Here is a 16,901-nt window from a genome sequence, read left to right on the forward strand (position 1 = left end):
TGATCGCTTTGGCTGAAGTGTCTGTCTCAAAGGAGGTTATTTGGGGGGGGGGGGGGGGGGGGGGTGTCGTTCGGTCTGCGACAGCTGTAGAGCTGATTTCACTCTACAATAGAGTTTTTTTTTTTTTACTCTATTTAGATTGGGATCAAATGTTATCCCAGCAGAGTAAATTTTACTCAGCAATATTTACTATGTGTATATTATTCATAGTGACCCAAAGAAGCTTATTGATTTTGGAGGCAAAAGGGCAAAGTCACTGGAGTATATTTTATAAAACGTTTTGTGAGCCCCATAATTTCTTTCCTCCTTGCCCAATTATCACCAAACTTGGTATGTGTGTGAGGCATGGTGACCTCCAAGATGCCTAAAGATTTGGGGGTAAAAAAATTCACATATCACTGAACTGTCCTTTTGTAAATGCCTTCTACAGAAAAGCATTACTTGTCAATGGTAAGCTGATCAACAATTACCCAGGACACCATGGGTTAGTCCAGAATATACACTTGTTAATTTAGATTTTCGTAATGTGATTTGTAAAATGTCAAACCAGTTTCCTGGGGAGTAAATGGAATTTCTTTCTCATCTTTTGATATTATCTGTTTTCCATCCACTTTTTTTTTTTTTACCATGATTTCTGTCCAGTTGTGGCTCCTGTGTAGTGATGGCGTGCACACCACTGTGCACGGGGAAGGCTCATCAGTGGGATTAAAGTGGTCTGAAGCTGAGGCTACACATCTGTTTCTCTGTTTCTTTAAAGACAGTCTGCATCGGGAGCGATGGAGTTGCAGGAAGCACTCTGCCTCTCAGTGATATCGTGCAAAAACCCCCTGCTTTGTGAGCATGCATGGGCTGATATCTGTGATATCTGTGTACATTTTTCATCAGTGCGGCTGTGGTATTGGTAGGCTCAGCAGTGCAGCCGCGTTCATGCATGTCTAAACGACAGAGCTCAGCCTTTGATATCTTGTCTGGCTTGGATAAGCATGAATATGCATGTGAACCTTATCTTTGAGTCCAGTCAGACTGAGATGTGTGTCTATTTTTGCAGAGCCCATCACAGTTTGAGTAAGATTTTACAGTCTGCAGAGTAAGATTAAGATTTTTTCAGTCTAAACAAGAATTTTGGATGGCAAAAATCCAGAGATGCTAATTACAGATAACTGAAGCTGATGAATAGTTATACACAGTTACACAGTACACAGTTGTTCACTGTGTACCATGAAGTTGACCCACAAATAACTAGAAGTCAAAAAAGTGACAAGTTATTTTTCAAATGTCACAAATTTTAGAAATCCAGGATGGAGGCCATAACAATGTTTGAAAAAAAAATGGAAATATTGTTTTTTTGGATTGCTCATTTCTAAAGATTTCTTAAAAAGTATAGTTTACCAAATCTCCAAAAATAAAATAATAATAAAAAATCTTAAACAAAATTACACAAGGAACCTGGAGTAGGGTTTGTGACCAGAGGATCCTCAATTCCAATTGATGTCAGACTGAAAAATCACTAAATTCCTTTGAGCAAGGGCTGTAATTCCAGGTGTGTAGTTGAGCAGCAACTTACATGTCAACAGGATGAATTGGTTGTGTGAATGGGTGAATCACTGTGAAGCACTTTCAGTGTCTACTTCAAATGGAAAACACTATAAAAATACAGTCCATTTGTTAGAAACTCAAGTGAAATTTACATTAAATAACTTTAATCATGTGCAAATAACAACTAAAGGTGCTATTAATGACTTGGTGCCACTAAAGGTCCCACGAGTACCAACATCAGACCAAAACAACAGCTTCCAGCAGAAGGAATGTCAGTTGTAGCTCAAAGGAAAATCTCCTAATGTTCTTCATATTTATTGAAGTATGTGTGTGGGTAAATGATTTGTGAGGGTGGGCATTGTTTTTGAGGATGCACAAGCAAATTTTGTTGTGCTGATTTGCTGTGCAATGACAATAAAGGTGATTCTGATTCTGGAAAGCTCAACCATTTGTTGTTTGCAATTAGTGCAGCAGATAACTGAAACAATCATGCAAATGGTGATAAAAGCATCAAACTCGGCAGAAATACTCCTTAGACACTCCTCTTTAAAAAAAACTTGATTGGCCACTTGACTTTTCAATCGGTGTTCAGGTAGGGGTCAATTGAAGAATTACACAGAGGTCAAAATTAAAAGATGCGCCAATCATATTGAAAAATATTCCACATTATTTGCCTGGTAAAAGCCCATTTACATTTATATTTTTGAAAGTAACTGGGCAGTGCAGTCTCATTTGAGGGCAGGCACTAAAGGGGTAAAATATGATGCATATGATGTACTTTCTCTGCTTCTGGGGACAGAAACATGACATTTTTTCTGAGATTTTGGGCAAATTACATGCAGAAAAGGTGACGATATGGTGAAAAGTGGACGTGTGTTGCAGTTTGTTTATGACCCGGTGTCACCGACCAAATGGTCCCTACTAAAAATTGATCCGCCCTGCCTTCAGTGAGCATGCATTCAGTGAGCTGCGATTCACCGATAATCATGTTGTTTCTGCTTAAAACTGCATCATCTATCACAGCGACAGATATCTGAAACTTTTGTACAACAAACATTTCCACATAAATTCAGCATTATTTCATCATAATAGACAGATGAAGCGATCAGAGCACCGCGGCTGCTAGCTGATGCGTTCACTGCGCATTGGTTATTTGAAGCATCACCAAGAATTGCCTCGTTTCTGCTTAAAATGGCCTTGTTTCTGCATAAAACTGAATTTACAATCATTTAAGAGGTTTCACCTTGTCATCTGATGGTTAATAATCCCATTAATCCATTTGATCTCTTTGGTTGAAGAGACTCTGTCTCAGATGAGCGGATGAGTTCTGAAATGACACATGCACAGTGAAGACAGGGTGGACCAATTTATAGGGGGGACCGTTCGGTCTGCGACACCGGAGCTCACACGTGTCATGGCGGTTTTACAGGCAACGTCTGGTTAGCTGTGAAGGCTAACACTTATTGACACAACCACTCCCATTTGCCTTATCTTCTACACTCCACTGGGAACTGAAAAAACTGCACTTTTCACGACTGCTTCAGTGATTGCAGCCGAAAACAAAACACGCCACCATTTTCCCGTGTGAAGTTATGTTGTGTATATATTGCGCAGTGGGGCCGGCTGTCCCCATAATTGGCCAAATCCCGCGATATCACACAGGGTTCAAACAAGCGTGTGCTGCCCTATTACCTGCTGTGATAAAACAACATTTTGAGTAGAGAGAGGAAAACACACAGTTAAAAAAAAAAAAAAAAATCAATGTTAGTAATTTGGCATGATGACAGATAAATAGTCTAAAATGACTGTCGATGCTCCACAGGCAGGTATAGATGCATTTACCTGAGTATTTTAAAAATTCATTTGGATCGCCTTAGGCAGTGGTTTGATCTTTTTCTCCCTTCTTCTTCTGTTGTAATTTAGAGGATCAAGTGAGAAATAAAATGTCAATGTTCAGTCAGGTAGCCCTTTGCATTATGCTTTATTTCACTTCTACTGTGCCTGAACGTCGTTACAGGAAATGTGTAACGACCTATATCTATTGTTGTGTTTTAATGATAAGCTGCCTTCCAGCTCCGGCGTGATGTATGGAATCTATAACACCTTTTATGCTTGTCTGAATATTGCACTCCTGTTATCAACTCTGACATCCATTTTTAGGGATTTTACATTGTTTTCCAAAAGAGGATAGATTTGCATGTGGATGTATTCATGAAATGCAGTTTGAAAAGCAGGAAAGAATGATATATTCCTTGTAAAACCTTTGGGGGTGATAAAATGAGGTTCTTTTTTTTTTTTTTTGCTCTATCCTGGGGGAGTACACTGGCCATTTTTTACTTTTTTGTGAGGAAAGTTGCACATAAATTTAGGAGGAAATCAAGATGCACAAAGACAAATTACCAAGTCTCCCAAAAACACAGACTTTTACATTCAAGATGTGATATTCCCTTTGTTGAATCTCATAGAGATTCTCAAAAGTCATACATAAATATTAGTCCTTAACAGTGTATGCATAATATTCTAGAATGTAACAACAGCAGCATAGATCATTTGATATTAGGGCATGAAAGACGCCACTAAATTTTGGAGATGATCTGGATCTGGATTGGCTGACATCAGAAATCTCAGATTGCTCTTGTGTTTATATTGCATTCTGCCATCTTTGCTATGTTTATACAGGTTTGGTTGGTAGCCAATATTTTATCCTATCCCACAATGCACAGCACGGTGCAAGATGTGCAATGTGCTTATTCATATATTACCTTTCTACTGGTCATTTGACCTTGAATAACCAAATCACTTGGAATGGATGTTTTGAGTAACTGTTAAATACACTAATGGCTACAAAGGAACATACGAGGTCTGTTAGAAAAGCAACAGACCTTTTTATTTTTTGCAATAACCTTATGGATTTGAATCACGTGTGATTGCATCAGCCAAGCTTGAACCTTCGTGCCGAGCAAAGCGGCAGTCGCTCGGCCATTTTCCTGACAATGAAAATCCGCCGAGGGGGCTGGACCACTCCTCCCACAAACCGTGCTCACAAGCGACTCACAGCTGTGGTGCATCTTTATGGATTGGGGCATGGTTGCATTTAAGTCTGGAGTACACAGTGTGTATTTGCCAGAGACTCGACCTTGTGACCAGACGGGTGAGATCGACGTTTGGAGAACCATCTCATCATCATGGATGCAGAGACCGTACCAGGTTTGATGCCATGGTCTGTGAAAGAGGAGGGGGTGAGGTCTCACGCTCGTCAGCACACTTCCTGAGGTACTTTAGGTTTTGTGACTAACATGAGTACAGTCAGTAAATGTGGTGTCCCTCACACCTTATTATATTGAGCTGTTATGTTAGTCGTTTAATCAGCTTCCACTGCAGTGGAGAATTGAACTGGGTGTTCCATGCCTGCAGGGTGGGAAGCTGATTGGTGATTAAGCCAGGAAGTGTTTGCTGTTTATGTATACCTTTGAGTGGTCTCTCTGTGTGTGGAGTGGTGGACTCACATGATGGTTTCTTCTTTCACAGACTCGGTTGGTCGCGGCCACCTGGGGGGTGTCGGCGGGGTCCTTGGGTCCGAACTGTTCTGGCTCCGGACCGTTTGTGCTGCTGGGAGCGCACCGTTATTCCACCTCGCCAGACTGCGCACTCATTTGTTATTATTCAGCACTCACTGTTATGTTATTAAATTCTGTTATCCTTTGTACCGTGCTCTGCTTATTTTATACTGGGTCCTGTCAAACGCTGGTCGGTTCTCCGCCCGCGTCCGACACATAACATTTTCCTTCCCACTGTCGCCAAGTGCTTGCTCACAGGGGGTCGTTTTGACCGTTGGGGTTTTTACGTAATTATTGTATGGCCTTGCCTTACAATATAAAGTGCCTTGGGGCAACTGTTTGTTGTGATTTGGCGCTATATAAATAAAATTGATTGATTGATTAAACACGAACGTCCCTTCATAGACAGCGACATGACACCTCCTAACCGGGCAAAATATTGACAAAGTTCCTGGATGGGGTCATCCCCGTCATATACGATGGCAGAATACAAGTTTTATTTAATGATACATAACTTTTTTTAATGATATTAGATAGAAACTTTTTTTGCAGAAAAGTACACTCCGTGGACTTTCGAAGCAGCCCTCCACCATGCTTGTAGTCCTCATAGAAGCTGTGTGATGACGTGCTCAGTGTGTGTGTCCAATCAGGAATTGGTTCACCGTCACATGGTTTTCCAATATCCACTTGTAGGACAGAGCGATCTCATGTGGTGCACCAAAGAGTGTCAGTAGAAGGGATGTGTTACTGGTTGGCCTGTGAATATTGTTGAAATAACCCTCTCACTCCAACACATAAAGCACTGTTACGCATATGAATGGAAGTGATCAGAATAAGAGGGCCTCATACAATCTCCTGTGGTGCACCAAAGAGTGTGAGTAGAAGAGATGCTTCACTACTTGGCCTGTGAATGTTGTTGAATAAGCCTATGGCAAGCTCTTTCGCTCAAAAAATTGATGTGTAAAGCACAGTTTACACATATGAATGAAAGGAGGGGGATAGGTGTGAGGAGATGTTGTTTTCAGTGCAGGAAAACGCTCCAAAAAGAACAGTCAACTCCACGGAAGTGCAAAGCTTGTGATATGCCTCTTTGTGTAATAGCAGACAGAAATTGCTTTGAGATGTGGCATGAAGACCAATAAAACGCATAGACCATTTTGTATATATTGTTCAAAATGTGCATTTGTGTTTATTGTTAGAACCTTTATTTTGTACATTAAAGGTATAAACTACCTTTATAAAGTGTCAAAATAGTTGTTTATTATAGTTTGCTGTGTGTTTTGAATGAATGTGTGTGAAAATTATTTTCTGCTTTATTTTTTCCTTTCTTATTTCTGATTGCAAACCTTTATTACACTAATAAAACACCACTATAGCAAATATATTCTGAAAGTACAGGTTGTCCTGAAAAAAGAGACATACTACTTGATTGTGGGATGCAGGGAGAGCTGTTAACAGCAGTAATAAAACATTTATGCCAGGCGAGTGAACTGGCCAAAAAAATGCCCTTGGACTGCATTTTCAATGAGAATTCTCGACTGAACACACTCAGAAAAACACTCACAAAATACGTGTTAAAATGCTGCCATTCTGACCTGGATATTGAGCCAATAAAATTCATTAACATTAAATCATGTCAGGAAAGTATTAAGCTTACTCTGACACCCACACATTCAGAAATATTTGTGTTGAAAGTTACACGGATCTGCGCTGCTCTGCCGAGCTGAACGAGCTGCTGCTGCTGTTTTCATGTTTTCAGCATAGTGCAGCTCCTAAAACCATTACAAACACACACACACACACACACACACACACACACACACACACACACACACACACACACACACACACACACACACACACACACACACACACACACACACACACACACACACACACACACACATATATATTTATACAATTATACTTTATTGACCGAGTTTCATTCATGAAGTCAGTAGTGTGTGTGCACATCTGTGTGTGTGAGTGGTGTGTGTACGTGTGTAAGTGTCGCCCGACGACACAGGCACTGGCAGGAAACATACACCTGTTTATCAACCAAATGTCACGGACAAAGTGACAAGAATAACCAAAACCACTTACTTATGGAAGGAAATATTGTCTCCCGTTTGTGGCTTTGCCAACATGTGCAGCTTTCTGGCATATTCCACCTGTTTCCTGACGAGACTATTAGAACTTCAATGAGGGAGCTCAGTAAACTGCCCCGAACAAAACCAGTGACGTCAACCGTGCGTGCCCCCCACTGACTTCAGCCAATGGTGATTTACATGTCAATTCAGCGCCAAATTTGATTCAAATAATATTATCTACACTGCGCTCAAACATTCTGCAAGTGTATGAATAACACTTAATTGTGACCAAGGAATGCACAAACAAATTCTCAAAAAGCATTTCTGTTCCCCTTTAACATTTAAATGCAGTTAATGTGACACTTCTCCAGTAACACATATAATTACAAGACCTGGCTTTGGTAGCCAAAGGAGAGTGAGGCTCAGAGTTCATGCATGCACACTAGTAATGTGCAAGTCACTTATTCATATTAGTGTTTAACGATAACCATAGCTGTATATTTAACTGGTTCCTTTAAATAACCATTCTAAATATTCTCAGCATCCAGACAAAGAATTTGACCTATGTCCTATCATGCCTTGACTTTTAACTGGTTTCCACTCCCGCTTCAAAAAGCAACAACAGTTAATTTTGTCCTAAGATTACCCTCAATCACTCTGTGAAATTTGTTCCCAGTCAAATCAAAATTCATTGTTATATTGCTCAAATACATGCAGGCACTGCAACTGTGCACAGATTTAAATATGTGAAAGCAAGATGGTACACTGAGGGGAAAAAAGTGTCTTCAGAATGAACAGTTTTTGTTCATGTCTTCAATATTAAAATACCAAGCAGGTCAATGACAATAATTAGTTTTTGTAGCAGGCTTGTGCAAAATTCCAAATTGAATTGAGAATGTTTCCCAAATTCCAATTCAGTTCCATGAATTTGAATTGTGGGTGCAAACAGGAAGTAGAATTACAATTCAAATTTGAATTGAAGGAAATAGAATTGAAAGTCCATGAAATTGCAATTGATAATTTTGGTGTATTCCAGAGTCATGTGTTACAGTATGTTCTATACATGACTGTTTTAGATATTTCATACAAATATTATTACTATGAACTTCATGTGTTTCTCATCAAAAATTAATGGATCGGGAGGTCTGGGCAGCTTTGCTTGAGCTGCTGCCCCCGCGACCTGACTCCGGATAAAGCGGAAGAAAATGGATGGATGGATGGATGAATAATAAAAGCATAATATAAAAATCAAATAATTTAACTTGATGCATTATAATTTTCAAATGATGGAAAATGGTGGAAATATACTTCATTTCCCAGAATGCTTTATTTTATACAAGCAATCAAAATGGTTGCCAAGCCATTTCAGGACATTTGATTGAAAGCCTCTCTGTTGACAAAGTTGATGGTCAGAGCTAGTTACCAGAAAAAAGTTCCAAAGTTTGTGATAACAACAACATGGAAAAGGTTAGTAGACCTTAAAGGCCATGTGTATTAGATCATTTTGGTGAGCTAATTCCCACAAGGACACCAGCAAACCACTGAGCCGTCTACAAATACTGCAATACTCAACCAGCTGCCACACAACCCATCCAAACCAAGATGCAGATGATGGTTATCCTCCAGCAACAACTTCAGGCTCTAACTGGTCAACAATCACTTCAAGAATACCACACTTATAAGTCACTGGGAACCAAGGCCAGCCATGTTATTAGAAGATACCTTGGTTTTACAGAATTTGAAAACCATCACATTACACAAACACGCTCTGCCTTTTTTTATTTAATAGAATCTTTTTGTCAATGAATATGTTGTCTCTTTGTAATTCCATTGTAGGTGTTGAAAGCCAGATGATTGGTGAAGACATCTGGACATCGTTCATGCCATACCCAGTTTATCCCACAGTCAACTTTCAAGTCCTCAACCTGCGCCATGTGTTTGTGAGGCAGAAAAATCTAGAACCAGCAGGGAACTCCAGTGTGAAGGCTCAGACCTTTCTTGTCACTGGTCCAGGATTTGGGCCCCTCCAGCCTGCTGTCAGTGCTTCATTTGGTCCCCTGGCTCTAGATGCTCCCATTCCTCCAGATATGCTCCTCAGTGGCCACAGGATTCTTCCAACAATTTTGGCTCGCCAAGTTCGTTCATCGTCCCCAACAATCAAAATCCTTTTCTACATGCCCACAGAAACGAATGAGATTGTGCTACAAGGAGGAACACGGCCTGGAAAACGTGATGGGGTAAAAATGCTTGACGCCAAGGACAGGGCTCACTGTGTGACCGCTTATGCCTTCTGGGAGACGCAGGAAGTTCGTGGCGCATGCTTGGTGTCTCCAGGTGGGTTCTGTGTTGCCCAGCTGAAGCCTGAACCAGCCTGGTTCAGCCCAGCCAGCCGATCAAGCAGCGCCAGCAGGGAGGGGGATAGAACTGAAGGATTGAAAGATCTGAAGGGAAACCTTGTGGAGGTGTACTTCCAGAGTCGGAGAGATCAGACTGGCCAGTGTACTCCCCAGGATAGCCTGCAACGTGTGGGCGTGGGACGAGGAGGAGCTTCCAGGAGCTCAGGGACACCAATGAGGCGGATAGGGAGCGTAAATCTGTATAAAACTCCACCAGGCAACCCCACTTTCTTTAGACTAAGACTGGGAGGAATTGTGGTGATCCAGACCTCTTCTAAGCCCCTGAAGACCACAGACACAGCAACTTTCTACATCTTCATGTCCAGCACATCTACACTGACAAATTTCACCCTCAGGTACGAAGTTCTGGTTTAATTTTAGTACAGTAGGTTTAAAAAAAAGAGATGGGAGAGCTTCTGAAAGTGAAGCAAAGCCCTCTCTATCATCCTGTAGAGATACACTAATTGCATTTTGAGGGAACTCCAGCTTGCATTATGGCCATATGGTGGATTTTTCTGGGCATGAGCCAGCATAGACCTTGGGCCAGACCCCTGGTGGTGGGATGCACTACCACACAGGGTCACAAAATGTACTAGGTATATATGCCAAGTTAATATTTACATGTGATAGCCATCCCAGAGTGGTAGCCATAGCCAGGTTGGGATTAGTGAATGGTTACACAGAGGTCAACATTTCAAAATGCTTCAATCATTTTCATTTACCACATTACTTGTCTGATCATAAAATTCCAGAAAGGTATAGTTTAGACTATGTATGACGGAATGTTGTGGACTTATGGGGTTAAAAGCAGCAAAAATGGTGACCACGATCAGTTTCAATTCAATTCAATTTATTTATGTAGCACCAAATTACAAGAGTTGCCTCAAAACACAAGGTCTAACAACAACTTGTACAGGGGTCAAAAGTTGGTCCAATTTTGGTAAAAAAAAAAAGTGATGCAAACGATTGAGATATAGGGTTCTAAATAAGAACAAGAGCAATCAGAGATTTCTGATGTCCACCAATCTGGATCCGGATCAACTCCAAAATTCAGTGGCGTCTTCAATGCCCTAATATCTATCTATTGGTGCAGCAATAGCTCAATTGGTGATATAACCGTTGGAATCCAGGTTCCCAACCATTCAAAAATCTGCGTATTGCCATTGTGTCCTTGGGCAAGACACTTAACCCACCTTGCCTGTGTATCAATGAGGTGGTGGTCAGAGGGGCCACAGGTGCAGAATGGCAGCCACACTTCCATCAGTTTGCCCCAGGGCAGCTGTGGCTACACCAGTAGCTTACCACCACCAATGTGTGAATGTGCGAGTGAATGAATAATGCAACTTGTAAAGCGCTTTGGATATCTTGAAAAACGCGCCATAAATCTAAGTTCTTATTCTTATTCTTATTATCTGTGGTGCAAATTTTGACATAATCCTTAAAAGCCTATAAAGTGAAATCCTAACCCTGTAATATTCCAAACTATAACTTCTTAGAGTACATATGAACAGACAAATAATGTGGTGTACTTCTCAACATGATTGAACCATTTCTATATTTTGACATCTGTGTAATGCATCATTGATCCCTACCTTGCTACAGATACAACACTGAGACAAATGTCATGCTTTTTTAAAGTCCCTATCAATTTGGTGGTCCAAATAGCATATTAAATGGTGTTACTGCTGGAACCTATCCCAGCAGTAACACCAACACAATGGAACTGAAATGAAACAGTCAAAATGTGCATGAAGTGTCTTTCAGCTTTAAGAGGTTTAACAAAAATATTTATTATCCATTTAGGGATTACTTCCGCTTTTTGTACACAAGCCCTATGGAGTAAAAACAGCAAATACACTATGGTACTGTGTGGTAAAGCTGTCTGGAGTAAAAACCTGAGTGACTGTGCGAGAAGGAGACTAGTGAGCGAACAAAACTTCACAGTGGAGCGGAACAGAGAAGGATTTTCACACAAGAAAACCAATCAAATCTCGGCTCAAGCATCCCGTTATTTCTAGCAAACTGTATTGTCTTTTTTAAGAAAAATCCTTCTCGGTGCCTCTCCACTATGAAGCTGTATAAGTGGTGATGAATCCAAGGTGAGAACATGCAAACACCTCACAGAAAGGCCCACGCGGGCAGTGATCCCAGGACCTCCTTGCTCTGAGGCAACAGTTGTAACTCTTCTAATTCTTAGTTCTAACCACTAAGCCACCGTACTTCCCACTTTGTATACAAACTGCCATCATAGCTAAATGTGATATCTTGGTTAAGCACCTTGAATTAACGCTGAATATCTACACTACAAGTACATTTTTTTTGTTTCATTTCAACTCTGTCGTGATTGTACACAGAGGTAGAATGACCAAAACGGTCAAATGGAACTGACTGTATTTACATTTATATTGGATGTTTGTCACTTTTGTAAAGTTTTGCAGTACAGCTTACTCGCGATATTACTTTTTTTGTTTTTTAATTAAAGCCGCTCCATTATGAGCCTGGCTGCAGCATTGATAGTTTTTTTTTTTTAAGTTTTATTGTTGCCAGATATGAATAGCAATATAATCTGCAGCAGAGGTCAGTTCTGCATCTGTTTTATAGGCAGGTTGTTTACAATAACTGGAGGACAAACTAATATTACAAGTTGAAGCACATACTATAGCTGAGTGTGCCAAAAAGGACATTTGGGGCCTGTATAATTAGAAAAGATGATGTTTAGTTTGGGTCTCATTCCCATCCCACATTGTTATTGAACTGTGTTGCCAAGTTTGCAGAAGATGAGTTTAGGAGTGACATAAAATTTTATTGTCAGTTAAACATGCGATGCAGAAAGAACACACGAAACCAAATTGAATCATGGCTCTGTACAGTGTATTTGAGCATCTTCATGAAGGATGAGCTCCATGCATTTAAATGGTTACTTAAGATGCCTGAATACCGATGGGGGGGAGGGGGCTCGCCATCACAGCCATGCAGTAAAACGCTCCAGCGCCGTCGTGACTTGTGTTTTCTGCCAGTCTCGCTAGCTTCATAAATTACTGACATGTTATATCCCGCGCGCCTCAACTTCTCACTTAGTGCAGGAGTTATGGAGAGCACTCTTCCATAAATGGGGAAATAATTGGCAAATGATTCAAAGGTTTTTATATCTCAACATCCCACTAACATTTGAACAAGCTTCTCTGGGTATTCGACTTCATAAATAATGCATCAATTTAACGGAGCATTAAGAAAAAAGAGAAAAAACAAAAACAAATGACGAACATCTTCCCGACTCCTTGGGGGGAAGTAAATTGAATAAAAAGCAGTCTTGTCACATCGACGTGTTTTCAAAGGTGCAACGCGCCGGCTTTGGTGCACATCACCGAGTTCAGTAAAACTGTTTTTATTAAAAGCTTGAAATCAGTAAGTTGTAAAACCTTCCAAGTATGATTTATATTCTCAGCTTAGCAGGTTTTGTTTGATATGCAAGATTAATTTCTTGTTTTTGGGGGGGAAACTGACTTGGTGATATCACTGCCAACAGCAGTTTGTCGTGGGAGGCAGACAAATAGTGAGAAATGAAAGCTATTTGTATTAGTTTCTGGGTTGCAAAGTTCTGAGTGTGTATACGGAACCCGTGAATATCCAAACATGAACACAACTGTAAACACACAGTGACCTGAATGAGCGCCGCTTGCGTTGTTACATAAATAAGATTGGGTGGCGAGACGCTGAGCTTTTAACATCTGCTGTTGTTTTGACTATCTGAAAGGATTTGCAGTGTCTCCACCTGGAAAGACTCAGACTCTGTGTCCTCCAGCAGCCATGTCAGGGATTTTTAGTCGGTGCATTTCTGAGCCGGTGCAGCGGCCAGAACGGGATTGAATAAGAGGTGCGGACTGAGTCCAGTGGGTCAATCCGAGCGAAGGAAGCTTCTCACGCTGTGAGGAGCTTGGTGCCAGTGATGGATTCCTCCTGGGAGAAATCCCTGCTCTGCTTCACTCTTTGACCCCAACTGTTGAATTCACACGACTGGGGTTAGGCCACAAAAACCGTTGTCTGATTGAAAATTAATCAAGAGGTTAGCTGTTTTGGGGTGGAGATGATCTGGTTTGACTACTAGGATCAACCATGTAGGGCAGAGCTGATTTACACACCTGTTAAGTACACAAGTGGTGAACAATTAATGAAACATCAGTATCTAAATGTGTCACGTGGCCCTGAGATAGACTGGCCGTCCATCCAGAGTGTACCGCGGTTCACACCCTATGACTGCTGGGATAGGCTCCAGCCCCTCTGTGATCTTTGACTCGAGTAAGCAGGTATAGAAAATGAATGAATGAATGAATATTTCATAAGATCAGCGATTCCCATGTTTACGAATGGCACAGCTCACTTTAAAGTGTGAAAATTTCCTCCTTTAATCACAATTTTGATTGGGAAGAGAGTCTCTGACAGCTAGCTTAGCTACTTATCAATCTAGCTAGCCATCATCTAGCTATAAAGAATCTGCCAAAGGATCTTTTTAATTATTATTTTTTAATACATACATTTTTTGTGGGTTGTTTTAAACAGGCATGAAAATTTTCAGGATTTTTCTGAATTCCAGATTTTTTAAGGGCAATCGATATAAAGCATTCCTGTCTTTTTTCAAACAAATGCTTGGATAGTGTGTACCATGGACCTTTGAGATATATAACATCTTATGTTTTTTTTTTTAAACTCATCACTGTACTTTATACTCTAAAGTTAGTTGGACATCTCTAAGTACACGCCGTCTAGGACATAGGTACAGACAGTTGCCCAGTTCTGGATCACCTTTTTTAAAGTTCCACTATACGGAGCCATAATGCAACTGAATGTCCTTTATTGGGTATTGTTGTATTGGGTATTTGGATGTTATCTAGCTGAAGAAGTCTGGATGTGGTAGCCCTTCTACTTAAAGTGTGACGCCACATTATGTGTGGTGCAAACATTTGCCAGAAATGGATCACTTTGCCAGTTGTGGATCACGACACTCTGTGTCACTTTGGGTTCATTCCTGGCATCTGGGTGGAGCCCTTCTAATGCAGAATGATACACACTGTACCCAAGAATGTGTTTTGGACACAAAATGATAGAAATTATACTTATTAAATGAGAATTTACTTAGTTTCGAAAGGCGCCGTTATACGTTTTTACGAGCAAAAAATGAATTCAAAAGTAAAAGCCCCCACATTCATGTCCATTCGTGATGTTGAGATGACCCCCAAAGTACACATGACTCACAAGTACTGACACAACGCTGCTGCTTCAGTGATCTGCAACCGGCAAATTTTCCTGTCAGAGATAAATGCGTGCAGCAATTAAACAGCAAGACATAACACACTGACATTTTCTACCCAAGTAAGTAAGTATTTTCCCACTCTAGAACCAAAAACACTGAATGGCTAACTCACCTTTGCTACATCTTAGAGATCGTTTCTTTCAAACTTGCAGGAATGAGTGAGTGAGAAAATGTGCGCACACCGCAGACACCGGGATGTTTTGATTCCTCTGCTGATCACAAGGACGGCTGGATCTGGTCGAGCTTGTGGTCGTTTGTAGATGAAACATCAATCTTTCCAAGTATTAGCTTATTCGTGCTGATTACGAGAAACGGCGGCGCAAATACTACAGCAGTGATCCGGAACTAGCAATGATCCGGAACTGGGCAAGTGACTGTATGTGTTCATTTACAAAGCCATTCTTGGGAAAATTCCTGACTACCTTTCCTCCTCATTGATTTTAAAGGATGGATCACACAACCTGAGATCATCGAGCTTTGTACAGTTTGTTGTTCCCAGAGTTCGAACTGAACTGGGAAAGAAGGCCTTTAGGTTTTCTGCACCCACTGCGTGGAATAATTTGCAGACTGAATTTAAACTGTCTTTGACTGTTTTTAAATCTGCAGTTAAAAGGATGGAATGCAAACTTTCTGAATGTCACTGTTTTAGCTGATGTTTTCTTACACATTTATACTGTATTGAGGCTGCGTGACTGTTTGTTGAAACTGTGTATTTCTGCCATTTTTGGTCAGGTCTCCCTTGAAAAAGAGATCTTTTAATCTCAATGGGACAAACCTGGTGAAATAAAGCTTACAAACAAACAAACCCAACCGACTTTCAGAATGTCGTATTATCATGCCTGTTCAAAACTTTATTACAAAAGCTGAAGTCTGTGTTTTTAATTACCTCTCATGATACCATGTCAGCCACATGAGGGGTGCAGACAGTACATTCTGGCTGCACCCCTCCAAAGCCCGAATAAATGAGAAGGGTAGAAGGAGGCAGGGTGTTATCTTTAACGTTTCTTAAATATCAGCCACATAGGGTGTGCATCCAGTACACTGAGTGCCGGTGTCGCCAACTGCACGGTCCCCACTAAAAATCAGTCCGTCCTGCCTTCACTGCGCATGCATCATTTCGGAGCATCAACAGCGTTATTTTTGAGCGTCACCAGCGATTCACAGATTATCACCTCGTTTCTGCACTCCAGTCATCATCTATCTCAGTGACAGATATTTGAAACTTTTGTACAACATCTATTTCTACATAAATTCAGCATTATTTCATAATAAAAGACAAGGGAGCGATCACAGTGCAACAGCAGCATGTCTGAGTCTGACGTGCTGCTGTGCCTGTGTTATTTCAGAGCGTCAGCAGCGACTCACTGATCATCGCCTCGTTTCTGCTTAAAGTTGACTTTAGAATGATTTAAGAGGTTTTACTTTGTCAGCTGATGGTTAATAATAACATTATTCCCTTTGATCACTTTGGGTGTTGAGAGTCAGACTCAGAGAGTCAGACGCAGATGTACCGTGCTGTGGTCCCAAATGACGCATGCAGGGTGAATGCAGGGCAGACCGATTTTTAGATGGGGTCCCATCTAAAAATCGGTCTGCCCTGCCTTCACTGTGTGTGTCTGAGACTGACTCTGAATCTGACTCAGAGTCTGAAAAATGCTGTTATTTATCTAAATCAAGACTGAATTCTGCACTTTTCCACCGATGCAGTTTTGATGCTGGTTCCGAGCCAGTGCCAAAATTGGAACCAGTTCTTTTTTCTTTCATAGATAAAGAGCTGGTTCTCACCCTAAAAGTGGGTTACAAACAGGTTCCAAAGTAGCACCAACAACATCTTGCTGGGCCAAGAATAAGTACCAATTTCATCAGTGACTTTGGAGGCAGGATTGTTGGGAAAAGAAAACTTTGTGTCTGTAATTTAAGAGACCAAGTGGTCATTCATTCTGTAAAATGGCCAAGTGGACGAACATTTAGAAATGGAAATAAACAGTACAAGGGACTTGAAAGTGACCCACTG

The 16,901-nt window shown here is 40.8% G+C and overlaps 1 protein-coding gene across 1 annotated transcript in view; it reads left to right on the forward strand.

The window, feature by feature from the left end:
• si:dkey-1d7.3 (transmembrane protein 132D) overlaps positions 1-16,901 on the forward strand; it is a 110,323-nt gene that overhangs the window by 8,562 nt on the left and 84,860 nt on the right. Inside the window, exon 2 of the mRNA XM_034192910.1 lies at positions 9,020-9,935. Within this exon, the coding sequence (XP_034048801.1) occupies positions 9,020-9,935 (916 nt within the window). The remainder of the gene's footprint in view (positions 1-9,019; positions 9,936-16,901) is intronic.

This window comes from Thalassophryne amazonica, chromosome 17, assembly GCF_902500255.1.
Source record: "Thalassophryne amazonica chromosome 17, fThaAma1.1, whole genome shotgun sequence".
Lineage (NCBI taxonomy): Eukaryota > Metazoa > Chordata > Actinopteri > Batrachoidiformes > Batrachoididae > Thalassophryne > Thalassophryne amazonica.